Here is a 20,804-nt window from a genome sequence, read left to right on the forward strand (position 1 = left end):
AAGATGAGTAAGTTCTGGGGATCTAGTGTACAGCATGGTGACTACAGTTAATAAAACTGAACTGTATACCTGAAATTTGCTAAAAGAATAAATCTTAAGTGTTCTCATCACACATACACAGAAAAAGGTAACTATGTGAGGTATTGGATATGTTATTAACTTGACTGTGGTAATCACTGCACAGTGTATACCTATACTAAATCATCACGTTATATACCTTGAATACACACAATTTTTATTTGTCAATTATATCTCAATAAAGCAGGAAATTTTTTTTAATTTTTGCAAAGTGTGATGGAAGAAAAATTCCTATTCACAATATCACACATACACACACACATCCCATTAGAATAAATCTAACAAAAATTGTGCAAGACCTTTAAGAAGAAAATTTTATGATACTAAAGAACAAGCAATAGAATAAATTGAAAGACACATCCTATTATTAGCTAGGAAGACTCAATACTCCCTAAACTAACTTATAAATTTAATATGGGGCAGTTAGACAAGCTAGTGCTAAAGCTGATCTGCTAAGTCAGTCAATAAAAATCTAAAAGGAACTGATTGAGAGGGGACTAGTCCTGGGATATTAAAGTGTGTGATAAAGGTACAGTAATTAAAATAGTTTGGTGTTGGCACACACACAGATGGATTAAATCTTAACAGAACAGAACCAAACACATACAGGACTTTAGTCTCTGATAAAGGTGGCATTTCAAAGCATCGAGAAAGAGACGATTTATTCAGTAACTGGTGTTAGGATCACAGGCCAGCTTTGGGGAAAACTTCACTCTTTAGGAAGCAGTTCCACTCCTGGAGATGCATCATACAGGTAACCTTAGATCTACTTCCTTCAGATCTTTTCTCTATGCCACCAGCTCAGTGAGGCCCTTCCCTGAGCGCTCTCTTTAAAATTACAGCCCCCAACCCAACTCCCAATTCCAGAGCCCCTTTCTTGCTTTTAGTGTTTACTTCTCTTCATAACACTTATGACCAACAACATGCCATTTGTTTACCGTCTGTCTCCCTCACTAGAACATAAGCTGCACGAGGGCAGGGATATTTATCTGTTTGCTGCTTACTTATCTCCAGCACCTAGGCACTCAGTAAACACTTTTTAAATGAATGAAGATACTCTGTGGCATGAGTATTCAGCAGCCAATTCCCTCCCACTTTCACTTCAAGCTCAGCTCCACAGTGTAAACAAATGTGCTCAGGGCAGATGACTCCCTCCACAGACCTGGAGAGTGCATCATGATGGTCCTGAATCCCTTGCCAGTTGCTGCCTGGGCAGGGACACATGCCCCCATCCTTGCCAACAGGACCTGCAACGCAGTGTGCTAGGGAGGTTTCTGGGAAACATTTCTCTCACTAAAAAAACCAGAGAGATGTACAGGAGAAAATGCCTCTTTCTTTTCAAGATTTTGTCATGCCTACACATGATGCTTGGCACGACATCAGCCATTTTGCAATTTTATTTTTTTAAAGATTTTCTTTTTTCTTTTTTCTCCCCAAATCCCCCCCGGTACACAGTTGTATATTCTTCGTTGTGGGTCCTTCTAGTTGTGGCATGTGGGACGCTGCCTCAGCGTGGTCTGATGAGCAGTGCCATGTCCGCGCCCAGGATTCGAACCAACGAAACAGTGGGCCGCCTGCAGCGGAGCGCGCAAACTTAACCACTCGGCCACGGGGCCAGCCCCAGCCATTTTGCAATTTTGAGGGGAATGTTGGCATACTGAAGATGAAGAAAAGTAAGCAAGCTCTGAACTTCAATGGAATAGTTTTATCACTGAATTAACCGACCTTGGAATCACTTTACCAAAATAAAATCAATTTTTACAAGCTACTTTTAGTTGCTCCTTCTGTTTCCTAAAGCAGAAAGCATCCTAATACATATTTACACATGTGTGCAAAGACTTGCCCAAGAGTGTTCGTTTCACTATTACTTATAAAGCAAACTGCTGGCATCTAAAATTACGTCAGCAGAGGTGTCCTTAGGTAAAAGCATCATATATCCAGTGGTGTGCTGGTAAATGTTTACCAACCAGCTTGGAGGAGGCTATTTGTAGCGTCTGCCAATTTCCATGCTGTAAGTATTCCCACCACAGTCAGTTTCAATAATGGCCATGTTTAACAACCAGCTCACTAAATTCCTGCCAATGTAACAATCAGCTCTCAAGAGCCAGTAAAACCAGCTCCAACATACCACTTGCTTACATCCAGACAGCGCAGATACATGTGCTGGCAGGAATCATTTCCTTGATAAACTTGGGTGGAAAAAGGCAATGAAAGTATTTACAGAGGGCTTTAATTATATAATCAATTTTTTCATGTACAGACATACTTACATTTTGAAGAATATTCAAGAAACCTGAACAAGCTTGTGGAACTGGAGTGGATGAGAAACTTTTCATTATACACCCTCATGCAAGCTGCTTAAACTTTTTTTTACTATGAATTATCTTTTTATAAAAATTATAATTTTGAAAAATTAAACCTCCTTAAATTTTCATTTTTGCAATGTAATTCTCCTTTTCTCCATCACATACTTTTCCCCTTTTTGATGATTAAAACAATGCTCACTAGATTTAATAACCCCTAAACAAAACTGGGTCAGTAAACCAAACAAACTGAAATTAGATACCCTTGCACTTTTTTCCTCAAATTAACCTAAGTAACAAAATCACTGTGATTCAACTTCAATAAATTTCAAAAAAATTATGCAAGTAATCATTTCATCTACAATGCCTTTCTGTTAAAACATAAATTGAGCCAAGTATGCAAAGCACATTCAGATATCCTCAAAAGAGCCCAAAATTCATGCACTCACAGAGCAAGCTCACTTTGCACCTCAGTCGTCACATAGTGTCACATGGAAATCATCGGGATCTAATTAGTGACTTAGAGAAAGGAAGCAATAACAGAGTGCTGCGGAACAGTCTGCAAAATTTATAGGTCACTAAAGGTCACCCACAGTAACAAGGCTTCTTGTCTCTGGTTTGCTACGTGTCACATGCCAGACTCCCTGGACCCAACAGGCAACTCTGTGAGTCCACAATCAAGGAGCTTGTTTTCAGCTCTTACTGGAGACTGCCCTCTTGTCCAGTTTGACTTCCTCTCAATTTTTAGCGTCAGAAACACAAGGAAATAAAATTCATGGCTAGACTGATGTTTCCTCCCCAGCTCTCCCACCTCCTGCTATGCCAGGAAGTAGCATTAAAGTTCTATCACGTGGTTGCCCAACAGGACACAGGAAGCCAGGACCTATAACCTGATGACTCAGGACTGCGATGCAAGGATGGAGCTGATACTTAACTACACTGGGAACAGCACTGAGACAAGGTCAGGTCGCTGTACTAACAAGAAGGACGTTTCTTAGGCTTTTCACTTACAACATATATATACGCTATCCGGGCACTCACACTTACAGCAGTTTTCTCTTTACCATGACAAACGATTTAACAAGAGGAATGGAATGATGGAGACGTTCGATGGGGGAGGGATATCTGTTCCATCTGTTCTCCTTCCCGCCCTCCAATGTCTAAACAGTTCTCCATTTTCCCCACCATCAACACAAATCTAAAACCACTGGATAAATGTTAAGACAAGCATTAAATCTGAAGGGACTAAGACCTGAGGGGGAAAAAATAAGGACGAGAAGAAATGAAGGAGCAAGTGAGTGGCAACGCAATCCATGGATATAAGCAAACATGAACATTATTCCTTAAGACAGATTTTCACAGATATTCGAATAACTACGACGCTTGCAAAATATTAACGGATTTCTTTGAAGAGTTTTTAAACCCAAGGCTGAACTAGGCTGTAAAATAGAAAAATTAAAGATTTTAAAACATTAACATGTATTACTTATACAATAATTTTTATTCGCTATACATTAACTTATGAAAATGCAAAAGAGAGGCTTAAAGTCATACCTTTCAGCATGACCTAAAATGCAAACCACATAAGCTAAAACTATGAATTAAACTAACAGCCAGAAGTCACAGTAAATATGAACGCAAAATCAAACCATTTCTTCTAAGATATTGTTCATTCAATATTGCTGAAGAGCAAAGACCAATCAATCAAAAAACCAAATGTTACACAAAGAAATGATATGTGCTGAAACACTAATGGTCTTTAAAAGGAAAAACCAGGTAAGAGCATTTATCATTTCTAGAGTCTGGGACAAGAGACGTAAAATATAAAATAGATACGACATTTGGCCAAGTATACACGGGTAGATTAAAAGGCATCATTTTTGGCTTGACTCAGCTTAGAAGCTAATAAATAAACAGTTCAAGCTCCATTTAAGAGCAGAAAATGCAAACACATTTTAAGCTTTCCATCTCAAGCATGCAGACCCAGCCAAGTATTAATTATTACCACTGCAAAGGGAGTATCAGAGTTCTATAAAATCCACATTAAGAAGAACATTAACCAAAGTGATATTTTACATGAGTTAACTGTATTCTTTTCAATTCCAGGCTATTCTAAGAAACAGAATCACAAATACCAATAAATATCTACGATAGCTAAGAGGCAGCCTGACCACACTCACCGTTTTCCACATAGGGATGAAAGGGTAAGACGAGGGCCAGGATGACCCGGCCTCTGGTTGGCTCCAAGACACTTCTGATATCTTTTAACAAAGTCAAGGGCTGATCACAGCGGTCCAGTAAATTCAGGCAGCTGATGACATCATATTGGAACCCTGTATTCTGCCATTCATTTATACCAAGCACTCTGGAAAAATCAGAAAGAACTAGATTGATACAAACTCCCTTAAAGACATCGTTAAAAATAATTGAGATGCCAGTAAAGGCTCTAACTTGTCTTCCAGATCAAAGTAAATTCAAAATCATCATTTATAATTCATGTTCGCAGTTATGGCCAGGCAAGAGGAAAACAGCAACCACATTTCTTTAAATTTAGCATTTCACCTATTTCCAAATCCCAAAACACACCATACATTTTCATATTAAACATATGATTAGTTCTCGTAAAAGGACATGTATGGTGATAAAAATGGTTATAAAACTAGGGCATCAAATTCTTGAACATCAGTGAATGAACAAAGGGTCCTACTTTCCACATTCAATGAAATTTAATCATAAAATATATCATACATTCCTGTTTTCTATTCCTAGGGTCCCTCCTATGTAAGAATGACTAGGGTTGGTATAAGATAATTCCCATTTACAAGCTATGACCTTTTGAGCACATCTCTGTTCCCAGGAGAGAGCTACTATTTCGTACTCTAGAATCTTCATATCTGAATAACTACATAGGAAAAAATAAAGCACAGGACATTCTACTAAAACTGTAAGTGAAGAGTATAGTTAACACGTCACCCTCAGCGCTCAATATCACAAACACTGACACACGCACACTCACTCTCTCTCTCAAAGATCATTTCTAGTCCTTCACAATGTTTTATCCACGGAAAGGGGGAGTTCTTGTATCAAATCTTTGTTAGCCACACCATTAAGGAAACCACTATAAAGTACTCACTCCTGCTGGCTTATACCAATCAGAATGTGGTAGGTGAGATACATTAAGACAGACAGTGGGAAAAGAAACCAGGAAAAAGGAACTTTGGTAAACAGTCTTTGATAATGCCGAGCAAATACAGCAGAGATATGTTAGAAAATTCTAAAAGTGTAATGAAAAAGTATAACTCATTAGCATAATGATATTTTAGAGCATTTTTGAATAGAATAAAAAGGAACACAAACCTCTCAGGTGCATCTTCTTTTCAATCTAGGTTTTTTTAAAACTAAAGCCTCCTGCAAAACCACACTCTAACGAACTTCAAGGGACTGGGTGTCACACTCCTTTGCTGCCTGAAGTAAGTGGAGCGTGAGGGCTTCACAAGCACTCTGTGGCACTGAAACTGGGACTGCAGTGATGACTTCAGAAACTGGATTCAGCTCATTCAAACCTCAGGGAAGACTCTACTTTCAAGACAAAAAGTTCATCAATTCCCACCTCAAAAACCAAAACGAGCAATTAAAGAGAAAGGCTATTTGTAATTTAATAGTTTAGCCACAGAGCCAATTTAAATTCATAAATTGCAAAAAACAAATTACGTGCTTGATTTTAAAAAACAAAACAACAAATTTAGGCCTGTCTACAACGAAGCGGAAGCCAAATATCATCAGTATGTTTTAATCTAAAATAATCTTCCTAAATCCCTCTCAGAATGAGTCGCAGATAGTGAGTTTCCATGTCGATAATTTTGAAAGACAGAAATACACTCTCACAACAGAAAATTATGGCTTTAATGCTGGGACAGGTAAAAACTTTACCTACAGAAGTCCAACTTCATCTTTATTTCTGTTTTGTGATTTCTATGTGTAAACTTAGTTCAACTGATAAAGACAACTTTACTAGCCCAGGAATCCTAACAAGTTGTTAGAACTTTCCTCTTATGAGAAAAATGAAAGAAGTGCCTTGTCCAATGTCACACTGCAAATCACTGGCAGGGCAGAAATGACAACTTGGAGATTCTCCTAGTCTGTTATTCAGGTCAATGAACCTGCCTCTCCACGTAAAGTGAGAAAGAACCTGACCAACATCCTTTGAATAAATGCTGCTAGGGCAGTGGCTGAGAGTGGACGGCCATCTGCACTTCAGTCTCCAGTATCTTTTTGTTAAAAAAAGAAAATACAGAGGATATTAACATAAGAAATAGAATTCTCAACTATTTTCTTTTCAAGAAAGATCCCAAACTTACAGATAATGCATTAAAGTCAAGTCATTAAAGTCTTTCCAATTGACACTAAAATCTTTGTTCTCTGGTGTCAACAATGTATACACAATTCCTCTCTGATTACCTGGTGTGACGTGTCTGTGAAGTGGGGGCTTAAACCCAGCCCCACCCCCAACCCCACTCAGGGTCTCGCCGCGTGCTTCTTTTCTCCACCAGCCGCTAACCACCATTTGGATCACGGAAACTAATTTTAACATTAACTTTTGCTAAAGCAAACTGAGGAAGGTAAACATGCTGCCAAAATCTTTTCCTGCCAAAGAACGTTTCTATTTATTGCCATTTGAATTGTGGAACTGTAAGTTAGCACACACAACCAGAAATCAGTTGTCTAATCCTTTCCTATGTTTATGGCTTCTCTAAGACACCAGTGCTACCCCAAGAAGCAAGGCATCTGTTTAGGGATTATCTTCAAGAACATGAGTTAAATAATAGTTTACCTTCTAGGAGAATTTAAAATAAATTTTTCTTAGAGAAGTGACAAAGAAGAGAATTTATTTTGATAAATTCTAAATAAAAAACAAAACTCCCCAACAGTATAAAGAAAAGTTATTGTTTTGTTTTAAAGAATCAAAGACACATCCTTGGGCTGGCCCGGTGGCACAGCGGTTAAGTGCGCACGTTCCACTTTGGCAGCCCAGGATTCACCAGTTTGGATCCCGGGTGTGGACATGGCACCACTTGTCAAGCCACGCTGTGGCAGGCATCCCACATAAAATAAAAGAAAGACAGGCGCAGATGTTAGCTCAGGGCCAGTCCTCCTCAGCAAAAAGAGGAGGATTGGTGGCACACATTAGCTCAGGGCTAATCTTCCTCAAAAAAAAGAAAAAATCAAAGGCACATCCTTAAATTTTACAACAGGGTTTTCTGGTATAAACAACGATATACTGGCAATACAGAGGAAAAATCTGGCCATTTTCTGTTCATTGATTTATTTCAAAAATGACATCTAGAACTGTCATTAAAAAGCCAGTTGTTCATGGGCCCAGATATTGAAGAGAAACAAAAAATAGCCACCTCCCAAAAAGAAGCCAAAAAAACAAGGAATTAAGCTAAAAATTGCCCCGCCATCATGGGTTGGGCAACCCCTCAACTTACTAAGGCATCATCACATCCTCATCAAAATCTGAAACTGCATCAAAAGCTGCCACTTTTGTGAATATGTTTTTATTTCATACTGATATTATGGAGAGAGTGTCAATCAGTATGAATTTCCTATTTAGGTCAAATTGCAAGCAGATTTTGGCATATGTGCTATATATAAGGAAAAAAATTAAACTAAGTATTTTTTATACGGTGGATAAGTTGATGAAGTTATGTGTAAACTCCAGATATACTGAATTACTAATTCAAACATCTGAAGCATCACTGAAAATCCCATTTAGGCATTTAGTCTCAAGAAGGGCTTTACTGGCAAACAAGCAAGGAAAGGGGCCGGGCAGGTGGGAGGGGAACGAAGACATGTTCCAATACCTTCCTCCCCAAATCCACTTTCAAAACACAGATTTTTTCTTTTAAATGGGGGCAGAGAATCAGATTAGGAATTCAGCATGATTTAAGCCATTGTCCTAACAAAGGTCAAAGCATTCCAAGTTTTGAAATGGTGAATTAACTTCTAATTGAAGGAATATGTTTCAATTTTCACCACACAGACCCACCAGGATCTAATCTGAGACAGATTGCTGGAGCTAAGGGAGACCTTATGAATCACTCAGTTCAACCTCACACAGATAGAATTCTCCTAAAAGACAGCCCTAACAGCTATTGATCTGCCTGACATACCAGGGACTACACTTATTCCCTCCTTCCATATAACATCCCATTAAATATTTGTGCACAGTAATCTTCCCTTCCACCCCTTTCCTACTTGGTCTTCTCTTCCCCAGGCTAAAAGTTTCCAGGATTTGTCAATGTTCAACCCAGTCCTGGTCCAAAGAGCTATGCTGATGCTCTGTCTCTAGGGTTAGTGTGTCTAAGTACAAACTTAGGTGGATAGGAGAATGAGTGCATAATTCTTTCTCCTTTCTTTCTAAGGCTAAGCTCACCTTCCAAAATATCAGAGAAGGAGGCAGGCTCTACCTCGACCTGCCCACTCTATACTCAGCATGTTCTCCCATCAAGAGAATCCATACTGAATAAGGAGCCTTCTTCCTAAGTCTCCCAAGCAGCAAAACCTCAAGCTTAAAACCAACATTTGACACTTCACACCCATTAGGATAGTTATTATCAAAAAAAACCAGAAAATAAGGGGCAGGCCTGGTGGCACAGTGGTTATGTTCCCACGCTCTGCTTCTGTGGCCCGGGGTTTGCGGGTTCAGATCCCAGGCATAGACCTAAACAGCACTCATCAAGCCATATTCTGGCGGCATCCCACACATGAATAGAGGAAGACTGGCACAGATATTAGCTCAGGGCCAATCTTCCTGACACACACAAAAAAAACCCCAGAAAATAAGTACTGATGAAGATGTGGAGAAACTAGAATCCTTGTGTATTGTTGATGGGATATAAAATGGTGCCACTGCTGTGGAAAACAGTACAGCAATTCCTCAAAAACTTAAACATAGACTTACCATCTGATCCAGCCATTCCACTTCTGGGCATATACCCAAAAAGAAGTGAAAGCAGCAACTCAAATAGATATTTGTACACTCGTGTTCACAGCAGCATTATTCACAATAGCTAAAAGGTGGAAGCAAGTCAAGTATCCGCTGACAGATGAATGGATAAACAAAAAATATGGTATATACATATAATGGAATATTATTCAGCCTTAAAAAGGAAGAAGATTTGACACACGCTGCAACATGGATGAACCTTGAGGACATTACATTAAGTAAAATAAGCCAGTGACAAAAGGACAAGTATTGTATGATTCCTTGTATTTGAGGTTCCTGGAGTAGTCAAATTCACAGAGACAAAAAGTAGAACAGTGGTTGCCAGGGACTGGTGGAGAGGGAAAATGGGGAGTTAGTGTCTAACGGGTAGAGTTTCAGAGGGGAAAATGAAAAAATTCTAGACACGGATGGTGTGATGGTTACACAACAATGTGAATGTACTTAATACCACTGAACTGTACAGGTAAAATGGTTAAACAGTAAATTCTATGTTATATCTTTTTACCACAATAAAATTTTCTTTTTAATTAAAAAAACAAAAACAAGACTTGAGAATGCCAGGTTGCAATTAGGGAACAAGTCCATACATTCGATCTCCTTCTTCCAAGCTGTCCCTCATCTGCCCTTTCCCCCCACCGTGCCAACTCCTCTAGTTCAAAAACACACTGCCAAGGGAGATGACTTCTCTCTCAACCTCCATTTAACTGTAGTATGGACAGTTTTTAAAAAAAATTCCTAATCATGGAAAATTGTTTCTGATTCACATCCTTTAAATAAAATACTCTCAAGAAGAAATACATCTAAACCCAAGAAATATACCCAAAAACATGTCAAGAAACTATACCTGTATTTCTTCTTCTGAAGCTGCCATATCATAGTTTCAGACAGCTCAGTAGCATAAATTTCTTCAAAATGAGGGCTCATGATTTTTGTGACTTCTCCATCTCCAGCACCTAAATCAAGAAGTCTATGGGTTTTCCAGTCTGGATTAATCTTAAGCAGTCTCTGAAATTGATCTGGTGAAAACACAAACATTGAGCCTCTTCCTAGCAACCTGGAAGGAAAAGAACAAAAATGGAAGCGTCTGTACAGATCAAGCACCCTCCATACACACAGAAGGACACAGGGAGCCTTTGAACTTACAAAATGTTTATTTTATACGATTATATGATTAAAATGTGTATTATTTTATATGACTGAAAAACAAAGTAAAGTAAGAAAATACTTTCAGGTACCATTATCTGTCTCATTTGCAAATAAAATCCCCCAAAAGAGTGGACAATGAGAGGAAGAAAATGTAGAAAGGAAAAAGTCGAGAGGGGAAGGGAAAAATAAATGAGTAAGAAATTAAAAGATGAATGTGAAGAACTTATGTCAAAATAGGAAGGAGAGATGGAAGGAGTAACAGAAAACGTTCGTCAGTTACACAGACGACAGACCAACAGGATCAGACCACAGCACTAGCCAGTAACACTAAGCCAAGACATCAACTAGGAAAATAACGCCATTAGGAAACTAAACAATGGGCGAGAAAAATAGCTTTAGGATAACAGATTTTTAACAGACACTTAATTTGCATGAGAAAAGCAGATAGTACTTGTGTCAGTTATATGTTATACAATTGGCTGGGTCTTATTATTTCCACAGATTCTAAAAAACACTCAAAAACCACAGTAATACTTTTGAAAAAAGAAAATTGAAAGAAGCGAAAATGGAGATCAAAGTGAACCCTCAGAATAGCAGCTACAGATCAAACTAAGTCTCCCTATTTCATTTCCATCTGGGGAAATAAAACACACTCCTATTTAGAACTTGCTTTCTAGCCCTCAAATCCCCGTTTGCCCAGGGCAGGGATTCTCAGACTCCTCCTCAGCAGCAGAACCCTCTCTCTAGACAAAGCTGAACTCAAAGACAATATAAAGCCGCAGAAGGAGAGCTGACGTTGAAATGAGGCTGACAGCCCTGGGCTTCGGCCAGCCCACTTCTAGGCCTTTCCCTGCCGCCTGAAGCAGCTCCAGAGGCACCTCCTCTCCAGACCCTGGAAAACAGTTTGAAAAAACCACTGTCTAGGAAGTGGCAAGAAAATCTGTACTGTACTGCTACTTTCTGGAAATAATCACAAGGCACACTATATTTGTTAGAGTGAGTGGAAAGATGGATGCAACTTGGTGCTCCTGGTGAGACTGGGTTCAGGAAAAAGTTCAAATTATGGAGGTCACATAACAAACATCCCCTTCCCTCTTTCCATTAAGGCCTTAAGAGAGTTTAATCAAATCTAATAACGCATTTACAGTAAATCTTCTGCACCACAGAAATGCTTAGAAAAGGGCAGGAGGAGACCTCAGAGACTAACTGAGGCTATCCACTACAACTGTCTACCAGAGAAAACCGTATCTCCTAAAAGAAAAGTTGTTTTTAATCCTCAATTGTTCATAAATTCTAGCAGAAAAACAGGTTGCAGAAAGCAAATCTGAGAAAAGGAACTAAACTTACTAAAAGAGCTATACAAAATTTCCCACAGGAGCCAGAGGCCGAGCAAGAAGAGGGAGGTGATAGGCAGCACAGCTTGGGGGATGCATGTTTCAAATGTCGGCGCTGACTTGCCATAGGACCAAAAGTAAGCTGCAAAATAGTTATCTGGCTTAAACTTTCCCAGTTATAAAATAACATGCTTCTCTAGTCATCTCTTTGGCATGTAAGGAACCTTGACATGATAATCATAAAATTCTAGAGCTAGAGGTCATCTGACTCTGACTGGTCTACATCTAAAGGCACCAGAGAGAACTGTCCTATTTCCAAAGATCATGAGCAACAGAGGCTCCACAAAAAGATTAAAACTGTCAAAAAATATAGCAAAATTCATCGAGCCCAGCGTTTCCCAACCAAGACCAACTTTGCCCTCTAGGGGGCACTGGGAGTAGGTGGGAGAGTTTCAGGTAGTCACAATGACTTGGGGGTGCTACTGTCATTTAGTGGGCAAGGTCAGAAAAGTTAGACTTTCTGCAAGGTGTGGGGCACTCCCACACAATGAAGAATTACCCCACGTAAAACGCCAAGACACTGATCTAGCTTAATACAAGGTTTCCAGCAAACACATACCATGGAGAGATACGGCTCTCTAATTTGTCCTTAACCTCCAAAGTTAGTGATGTCCATGTGTGGGGTTTTGTTTTGTTTTGTTTTAGTGTTTAGTAACCATCCTAGGTTCTCTAGCCTCCATCTAAATTCTCTCCAGAGTCTACAGAGGAGGCACACCTTCTTATAAACATCTTCCCACAAACTCTGAAAGCAGTTATTACGCCTCTCCTTACTTGGTCTTCCTCTTCCCAACACAGAGGAAGTCTGATAAGTATCTTATCTTCCTAATTCAAGAAGCTACCACAGTAATTACTTCTGTCTCTAAGAGATGGCCACTCATGGTAATAATGTACCCCTGCCATGACTCGAAAGTACCAAAGGGCTCAAAATTAAACTTTCAGCTGAGAATAGGACACAGGCCAAGAGATGTTTTGGAATTTGCAGGGTGGAGGTAGTGGAGATTAGGGTTAGGAAAAAAAAGCAGAAGAGCTGTAGATAAGCGAAGCCAAAAGGGATTTACTAATTATGCTGCCTCTTTTTGACCGAACTGTGAAATTCCAAAGCAAAGATTTTAACCTGGGTCCAGTGAGGTAGAGGTAAGGGGAATTGGTTTAGGGTTTGAAATCTCTCAAAATCATACGTAAGGTGTTGAATGGAAATGCTATTTGAAGAGAGGATTTCAACTTCTTATTGCTTTCACAGAGGTCCTGTACCTCTTATCCATGAAGGATAAGAATCACTCTACAGTAACTTGCTTGCTTTCCAACGAGAAAATAAGAGACGTAAAACAGAAATTCAGGGCAGCCAATTTAGAAACAAAATGTCAGACCAAGTTGTATAAAATCAACCACCAACACAAAAATAACAACTGTTTGCTGAAGCGAACTTTAGGAAATTTCATATAAACAATGATGAAAATCAAGTAAGAAAGCTTGAGAAATGACTTGTGGTGCCTGAAAACATCTTTAAAGGCCAGATGACAGACTGGGGATGCAGACATTTGGTCCAAGCTGGTTCCAAACCTCAAGGGAAAAAAAGTGGACCCAGCCAGCAGCTTCAAGTGGTCTCATAAGGCTTTTCAAGCACTGAGCCCCGCTGCTCTGCTCTTTGGCATTTCGGATTCTTGGGCCCTGGGGATGTTTAAAAATCTGGCCAAGAAAGGATGAAAATGCTCCAAAGCTTTTTCTGTGGATTTACATGAGAGAACCACTCTAGGGATAGACAACTCTGCAATAGGTTCACAAGATCCTAGTGAGCCTAGACATGAGGTAAGAAGAGGTGTAGGACCCTTCACTCAGAGCAAGCCTCCACCTACTGCTGGGCTGAACTAAATTCCCCAAAGAAACTTGCCCTGGGAAGTACACTTAAAGCAAAGATCTTACTCTTCAGCCTATCTACGTTAATGGCTTGGTTTCAAGTAGCTTGCTACGCTCTATGGTAGGGTACTAGCAGCATCATGGGCATCACCTGGGAGCTTGTTAAAAATGCAGAATCTCGGGCCCCAGACCTACTGACTGAAAATCTGCACTGTCACCAGATGCCCAGGTGATTCCTGTGCACATCCAAGCTGAGAAGCACTGCTCTACGTAACTCCCACCACAGACATACAGACCAATGAGGCGATTTACCAAGCTACGGTGAATTTAAAAAGCATAACTGCAGAAGGCTGGGCCACTGGACCTACTGCCAAGGATACCGACTAGAAAAGTGTTGTAGCTGTAGAGGCGGCAATATCTTGAACACGGTAACATTCCTTTTTCATTTTTTTTTAAACCTAAAGATAAAGAAAAATATCCAAGATTCACTTACCCATTGATAGATGTTCTAGACATAAACAGGCTAAAAACAGATGACACAAAAGAGTGATATAATTGGATAAATAGCCAGCCCGATTTCTCAATGCTGTTGTTTAAGAAGATCTGTGTTCCTTGATCAAGATAACTCTGAACAAAGACAGCCTGGAGTGATTCGCATAATTTCTCTCTGTTGCACACATACCACTAAAAGAAAAAAAAAAAGAAAAATGAAAACACACAACTGAAGTGTCATCTAAGAAGTCCAAAGACAAAAACCAGAAGACTAAATCAAATCTAAGATTTCCAAACATTATAATCTCACAGCACTTTGAGGATAATCATCATCTCATATTCATATGACCTAGAAAGTACAAAATACTCTTTATACATAATTTCTCATTTAATTCTCATAAGCCTCCGAGTAGGCACAAAGAGCAGGGGAAGGCTGAAGAGGCTTGTGAGTCATGCAGCTCAGTAGGTGGCGGAGCCAGGCCATAGTCCAGGCATGCTATCCTGGCCTAACAGTTCCCTCACTATACACCCCGGACCCCGAGATCTAGGAAAGCTCTGCTGGCCTCTCCTTCACTGAAATTCAACATCAGAAGACAATAACTAGCATTATTAACCTTGTTTTTAGATTAAAGAATAGTCATAATCCAATGATTTAACTCAAAACCACCAAACAAATTAATGGTAAAGTGAGCAGCAGAATTTAACACTCTAAGGACCAGAGTAAGCTGCCCTCCTTCTTGTAGGCTATATAGAGACCTTCAGAAATACTGAGGTATGCTTTATGAAGTCATATGACATTCTCACAGACAGGAGCAAAATGTGCTCGAGAGAGACTAAGAAGTCACTTAAGGTCACAGTGCAATCAATGAGAAGACAGAGTAATAACATGCTAAGAGCCAGACTTCCGGGACCAGGCTCTAACCAGAACGCACTTTTTAGAAAAAAATTCAAGAGCTTCAACTGTGGGTGAAATTTAATCTTCCATAATAAATGTTTTCCATTTTCATGTGGAGTTAGCGTTCCAGAGAAGGAGGGAAGCAGACTGTAGGGTGCCTAAGCTTTAGAGGCAGCCCGAGGACCAAGTCCTGGCTCTGCCATTCCTCTGTGAGCTTGGAGAAGTCACTGAATGGCTGAGCCTCTGTTCATTCATCTGTAGACTAGAGATGTCACTGGTATCTATCTATCCCAGTAGGGAATTGAGAGGATTAAACGAGATAATGCAGGCAAGTCCTCAATACAGTACCAGGCACACAGGAGAGTCCTGTAATAATAATAGCAAAGAGATTCCTCCAACGTGGCCTGACAAGCAAGAGTTAGCCCATCAAGTACAATGATGAAACTGCAGAGTAGACCATTATTATTAATCCATTATCTGCTAAGAAACAACCAATTTTTCCCAATAAGAAGTCCACTGGCCAAAAGCAACTTGCTTCCCCTTGACAAATATGACCAGCAGTAGGTGTCCCGTAACTGCTTGCACAATTGTGGACCAATTTTACAGTCCCCTAAGCTTGCTAAATGTTGAATGAAATCTTGGGTAACATTCTCAACACTAACATTGAAAGGAACCAGTTAGAAACCAAAACAAACAAGCAAACAGGCACAATAAAATTTTAAAGTTTGATTAATCTTCACAAATCCTGCACCCCAAACTGGATAAACCAAATCTTTCCAATTGTTGACTGATGTGTGTTAACTTACCATTTAAACATTGTTACCAAAACTGCTTGGACTCGAAAAATATTTTTATTTTTCCCACCCTATATGATAAGCTATGAAGCTTCTTACATTCACTGCCTACATTTAACTTGGTCTGAAAATGTTCTCGCTTAATCATTAACCAATTCTTAATACTCATTGTGTCTCAAGTTATGCCCCAGTGCAGGTCATAAACCATTTTTTATTACACTTGTGAACTCCTAGTGCACATTCTGAACTCTCTAATACTGAGGCCACTCTGACTTTTATTTATTTTTTTATTCTTTGAAATAACTAATCAAGATGAAAGCCATCACCTTGGTAATAGGCAATCAGGTGCATTCTATTAATGTGGACAAGAAATCATTCAAGTGAAACAGAGGAGCTAAGAATTCCTCGGCATCCACTTGTAAATGGACAATCAGAACAACAATGGACTCTGACTTCCAGAACTAAGCAAGAATTGGTACCATTAACTGCAAATATTGCTTTCAAGTGCCAAAAGGAAAACTCAAGTTTTTAACAGCATTTCTCTCAATTCAACATTAACACATGTGGTTGAACCTTTCCTATCACATAAGTCTTTCAGAAAAGAAACTCCTTACTGAACCGAATGTGCTACAGAATAAAAAGGAGTAAAGCCCTTCTTTTTAAAGATAAAGGTTGAAATCCATGTTCCTCCTGACCATATAGGATACAAATGTCAACTCCATAGCATCATTATTCATAATCACCAAAAAGTGGAAACAACCCATCAAGTGATGAATGGATAAACAAGATATGCTTCATCCATACAATATGGATAAACTTTGAAAACATTATGCTAAGTGGAGTAAGTCACAAAGGGCCACAAATTATATGATTTTATTTACATGAACTGTGTAGAGTAGGAAGATCCAGAGACAAAGTAGATTGTGGTTGCCAAGGACTCGGGGAGTGTCTGCTAACAGATATTGGGGCTTCTTTTTGGAGTGATGAAAATGTTCTCAAATTAGAGAATGGCGATGGTTGTACAACTCTGCGAACAAACTAAAAACCACTGAATTGTACACTTTAAAAGGATGAATCTATGGTACGTGAATTGTATCTCAATAAAGCCGTCATCTGTTAAAAAGACAGACACACACATCTAAGTGTAGGTGGCATTTTGATCTTCTAGAAGTTAAAAAGTAGGTTGAAAATTTAAGAGACCAAGCAAACCTCTTTAAAAATGTAAATCTTTAAATGCAAATCAGATCATGTCACTGCCCTGCTTCACAGAAGCCTTAGGATAATATCCAAAATGCTTAATATGGCTCACAAAGCCCTAAACGATTTGTCCATTCTCTGTCCCCAGCTTCACCTCATGACACTCCCTAACTAACAATACCTGGCCACTCACTCTGTCAAACACTGTACCCTTTTTTCTTTTTCTGGAAGGTTCCTTTCCCATGGCTGTCTCACATGGTATTTGCTCTGTCCCCTACATTTCCTACCACCCCAACCCACCTCCCCGTCGCCTAGTTAATTCGACCTAAGCCTAAACATTTCTTCAAATATGTTTCCCTTGAACGTCCAGACTGGGTCAGATCCCTCTCTTCTAATTCCCTCTCTTACATCCCATAAATCTCCCCGGTCACATTTATGAGCACTGAAGTGAATACCTATACATAGTCGCATGTTCAGTGTCTATCTTCCCAGGTAGACAGAAAGCTTCCTAAAGGTAGGAACAATGACTGACTTCAGTGCCTGGACTGACACAGATGAACAATAAGTGTTCATCAAATGAATTACTGTTTAAAGTCACAAGCAGTATAAGAGGCAGAATTTGGAGTTTCTAGCAAAATCCTGGAGGGAACATAAGGATAACCACAGAGACAGCAGTCACTGGGTTTCTGTCAATTCCTTCAACTCTGAGGTTTATGCAAGGCCCTTTAGGCAAGGCCTTGCTTAAACCCAATTCTGCAAACAGTGGTTAAAGCTACCCACCCACCACAAAATTGCTTTAGCAAAAGCAAGCAAAGAAGGAAGACACTGCCTGGGCACCTGCCCTCACCAGGCACCTGGCCAAGAGCTTCCCATCTCACTTAGCACCTGCTAACTTCTGAATCCCGGGAAGCCTAGGGGTTCTCAGCACTTCCAGCTGATTCAAGTTCCTGCTGTAGATGCATGTTGTTGTATAAAAGTTTCTTTCAAAGAAGCCTCTCTCACTTCACTCTACCCAGTGTGTCTGTCTGAGATTCACTGTTCTAAAAGAAGGCAGGACTATTCGGCCCAATTAACTGGACTGGTTGTGTTCAGAGAAAAGATCATCTGATCCAGAAGTAACTAAATTTCGATAGGCCAGGGTTTCTCAACTCAGCACTATCGACATTTCGGGCCAGATAATCCTTTTCAGACTAGGAAGAAGGACCTGGCCACCCACTTCCACAAAACTGTCCACGAAAACTCTGTGAACAGCAGTGGAGCACTGTCTCACACGGAGCAGGAAGGCGAGAGGACGGCGCAGAAAGACTGGGCAGGGGGCTCTAGAAGTTGGAATCCAAAAGAAGGCACTAACATCAAATCCTTCGTAGGGGGGCCGTCTTGTGCATTGTAGAATGTTTAACAACCCATCAGATGCCAGTAGCACTGCCCCCTAGTCATGACCAGCCAAAATGTCCCAGACATTGCCAAATGTCCCCCAGGGGACAAAACTGGCACACTTGCGAAGCACTACATGGACTTACCCAGAAAACTTCACTGCTCTGACTGCAGTAGTGTTTCCTAACTACCCTAGCTTAACAGTGGTCTAGGGAAAATTAAAAGATGGACTCACTGGCCTCCGGGAACTCATACTCCAGAGGGGAGAAAAAAATCAGAAACCAAGACAAATAAGTAACGGGATTATGATCTTGGTCAGGACCTTCAGCTCCTTAAATGAGCAGTCGCCCTGCCCTTAAAGGCAAGACACTGACTACAGAGAATAATCAAGGCAGGACCTTCTGCAACCATTTGGCAGTCCCCCCGGAGTTACCTCTCTCCAGACACCCCAGCTTACATGAAAAGCTGTAATGAGCTCACAGCACTAGTGGCCCGTCTGCAGGCACCGGGCACTTTCAAGCAGGTGAGTTCTTTGAATATGTGCTCCTCAAAAGACTACAGAGACAAAGGTGCCCAGGTAAGAACAAAGGATTGTGCCTGTGAAGTGTTCCCACTGGAAGGACTATGTGCCAGCTCTGCTGTAGGGCTGGACGCAGTGTCTGAAAAAGCGTCCTCTTAGCATCTTCCTTTAAGGTTCACTCGAATTTCATTCAATCTAACTAAGTAAGGAAATCTTTTAAATATTTTAAATAACAAACTCTAATCAAACAAAAGTTGTGCCATCCGGTCACCTGCTGATGCCAAGTATAAAGATGTGATAACTAAACATAACATCTTCTAAAAACAACAGTAAATGGCAATGTTCTCCCTATTTGTAACAAGACTGTAAAGATACGAATGGTTAGCCAAATAAACAGCCAAATCAGGTAGACATGAGTTCAAAATGTGTATTTGACAGTATTAGCTAAACAAAATAAGGAAGTATTAGGTCATGTCTTAAAGATTTCATTAAGCCCACAAACATCTCCTGATCTTTACATAACGTTAGTAGATGAATTGTTCCTTCACAGTAGAAATGCAATTTCCATTTAAAATTACATTTGCTTATCAGACTGAGGGATACAGTGAAAAGTTTTTCTGAAATTATTTTTTAGAGTTCCCCAACTAGTCAAACATGTGCCATTTTTCCAAAATACAAAGGATTTGAGCACATCAGTAGAATGAGAAAGTTATTTTAAAAAACCCACTTCCTGCTTTTAGGTAATGTGGTAAAATAAAAAATAAACATTTGGTTTTTATTCCAGGTTCCTGGCACAGAGCTCCTACAACCCTTGGGGAATCTCTACAGTGCTAATTTTTGTATGCTAATAAATGAGGGAAGTGGGGTGGGGAGGGTGTTGGAACTTTCGGCCCCACCCCTCCAACCTCCAGGGAGGAGAGAGCGGCTGGAGATTGAATTCAGTCACCAATGGCCAGCGAGTTCATCAATCGTGCCTACCTAACAAAGCTTCCATAAAACCCCAACTCCACAGGGTTGTGGGAGCCCGCAGGTTGCTGAACACACTGATGTGGGGGGAGGGTGGCTCACCTGAGAGGGCATGGAAGCTCTGTGCAAACCCTCACCCTGCATACCTTGCCCTATGCATCTCTTCCATTTGGCTGTTCCTGAGTTGTACCCTTTATAATTAACCAGTAACCCTAAAGTGTCTTCCTGAGTTCTGTGAGTCATTCTACCAAATTATCTAACCCGGGGTGGGGGGGGGGGAGTTTGGGAACCCCAGAATTTGCCACTAGGTCCAACAGAAGCATGCGTAGTCTGTGGACCCCAACTTGTGGCTGGTATGTGAAGTGAGGGCAGTCTTGAGGGACTGAGCCCTTAAACCTGTGGACTGATGCAAACTGCAGGTAGTTAATGTCAGAATAGACAGAACCGAACTGTAGGACACTCGGTGTCAGAAGAAAATGTCATAGGTAAGAAATGGGTTCTCTCTTTCAATGTTAAACTTGATAAAACTGGATAAAGGCCAGCACTTCAAGAAGCTGCCCCATCCTTGTCTAACTGATAAACTGTCAGAACTTCAACTACTATTTTGCACACAGCTCCATAACTTCAATGTCTACACCGAGGTCCACTGGCGCAGGGCCTTTCCTATGAAGTAGACAGCCTATCTTCACAGCCCTTCAGACAACACAAGGTTTCCCAGGAGGGACATTATGAAGCAATGGGAAAAGCCTGGGCCTTGAAACCAGAAAGAACCGGGTTCAAAA

The 20,804-nt window shown here is 40.3% G+C and overlaps 1 protein-coding gene across 4 annotated transcripts in view; it reads right to left on the reverse strand.

Moving 5' to 3' along the window:
* The window catches only part of METTL9 (methyltransferase 9, His-X-His N1(pi)-histidine), a 43,858-nt gene that overhangs the window by 15,727 nt on the left and 7,327 nt on the right, over positions 1 to 20,804 (reverse strand). For all 4 annotated transcript variants that reach the window (XM_014864757.3, XM_014864756.3, XM_014864755.3 and 1 more), the window contains exons 2-4: positions 14,278 to 14,468; positions 10,235 to 10,444; positions 4,562 to 4,746 (exon numbers count right to left, since the gene is read on the reverse strand). In XM_014864757.3, coding sequence (XP_014720243.1) covers positions 4,562 to 4,746; positions 10,235 to 10,444; positions 14,278 to 14,468 — 586 coding nt within the window. The remainder of the gene's footprint in view (positions 1 to 4,561; positions 4,747 to 10,234; positions 10,445 to 14,277; positions 14,469 to 20,804) is intronic.

Source organism: Equus asinus, chromosome 14, assembly GCF_041296235.1.
Source record: "Equus asinus isolate D_3611 breed Donkey chromosome 14, EquAss-T2T_v2, whole genome shotgun sequence".
In the NCBI taxonomy this organism is placed as follows: Eukaryota; Metazoa; Chordata; class Mammalia; order Perissodactyla; family Equidae; genus Equus; species Equus asinus.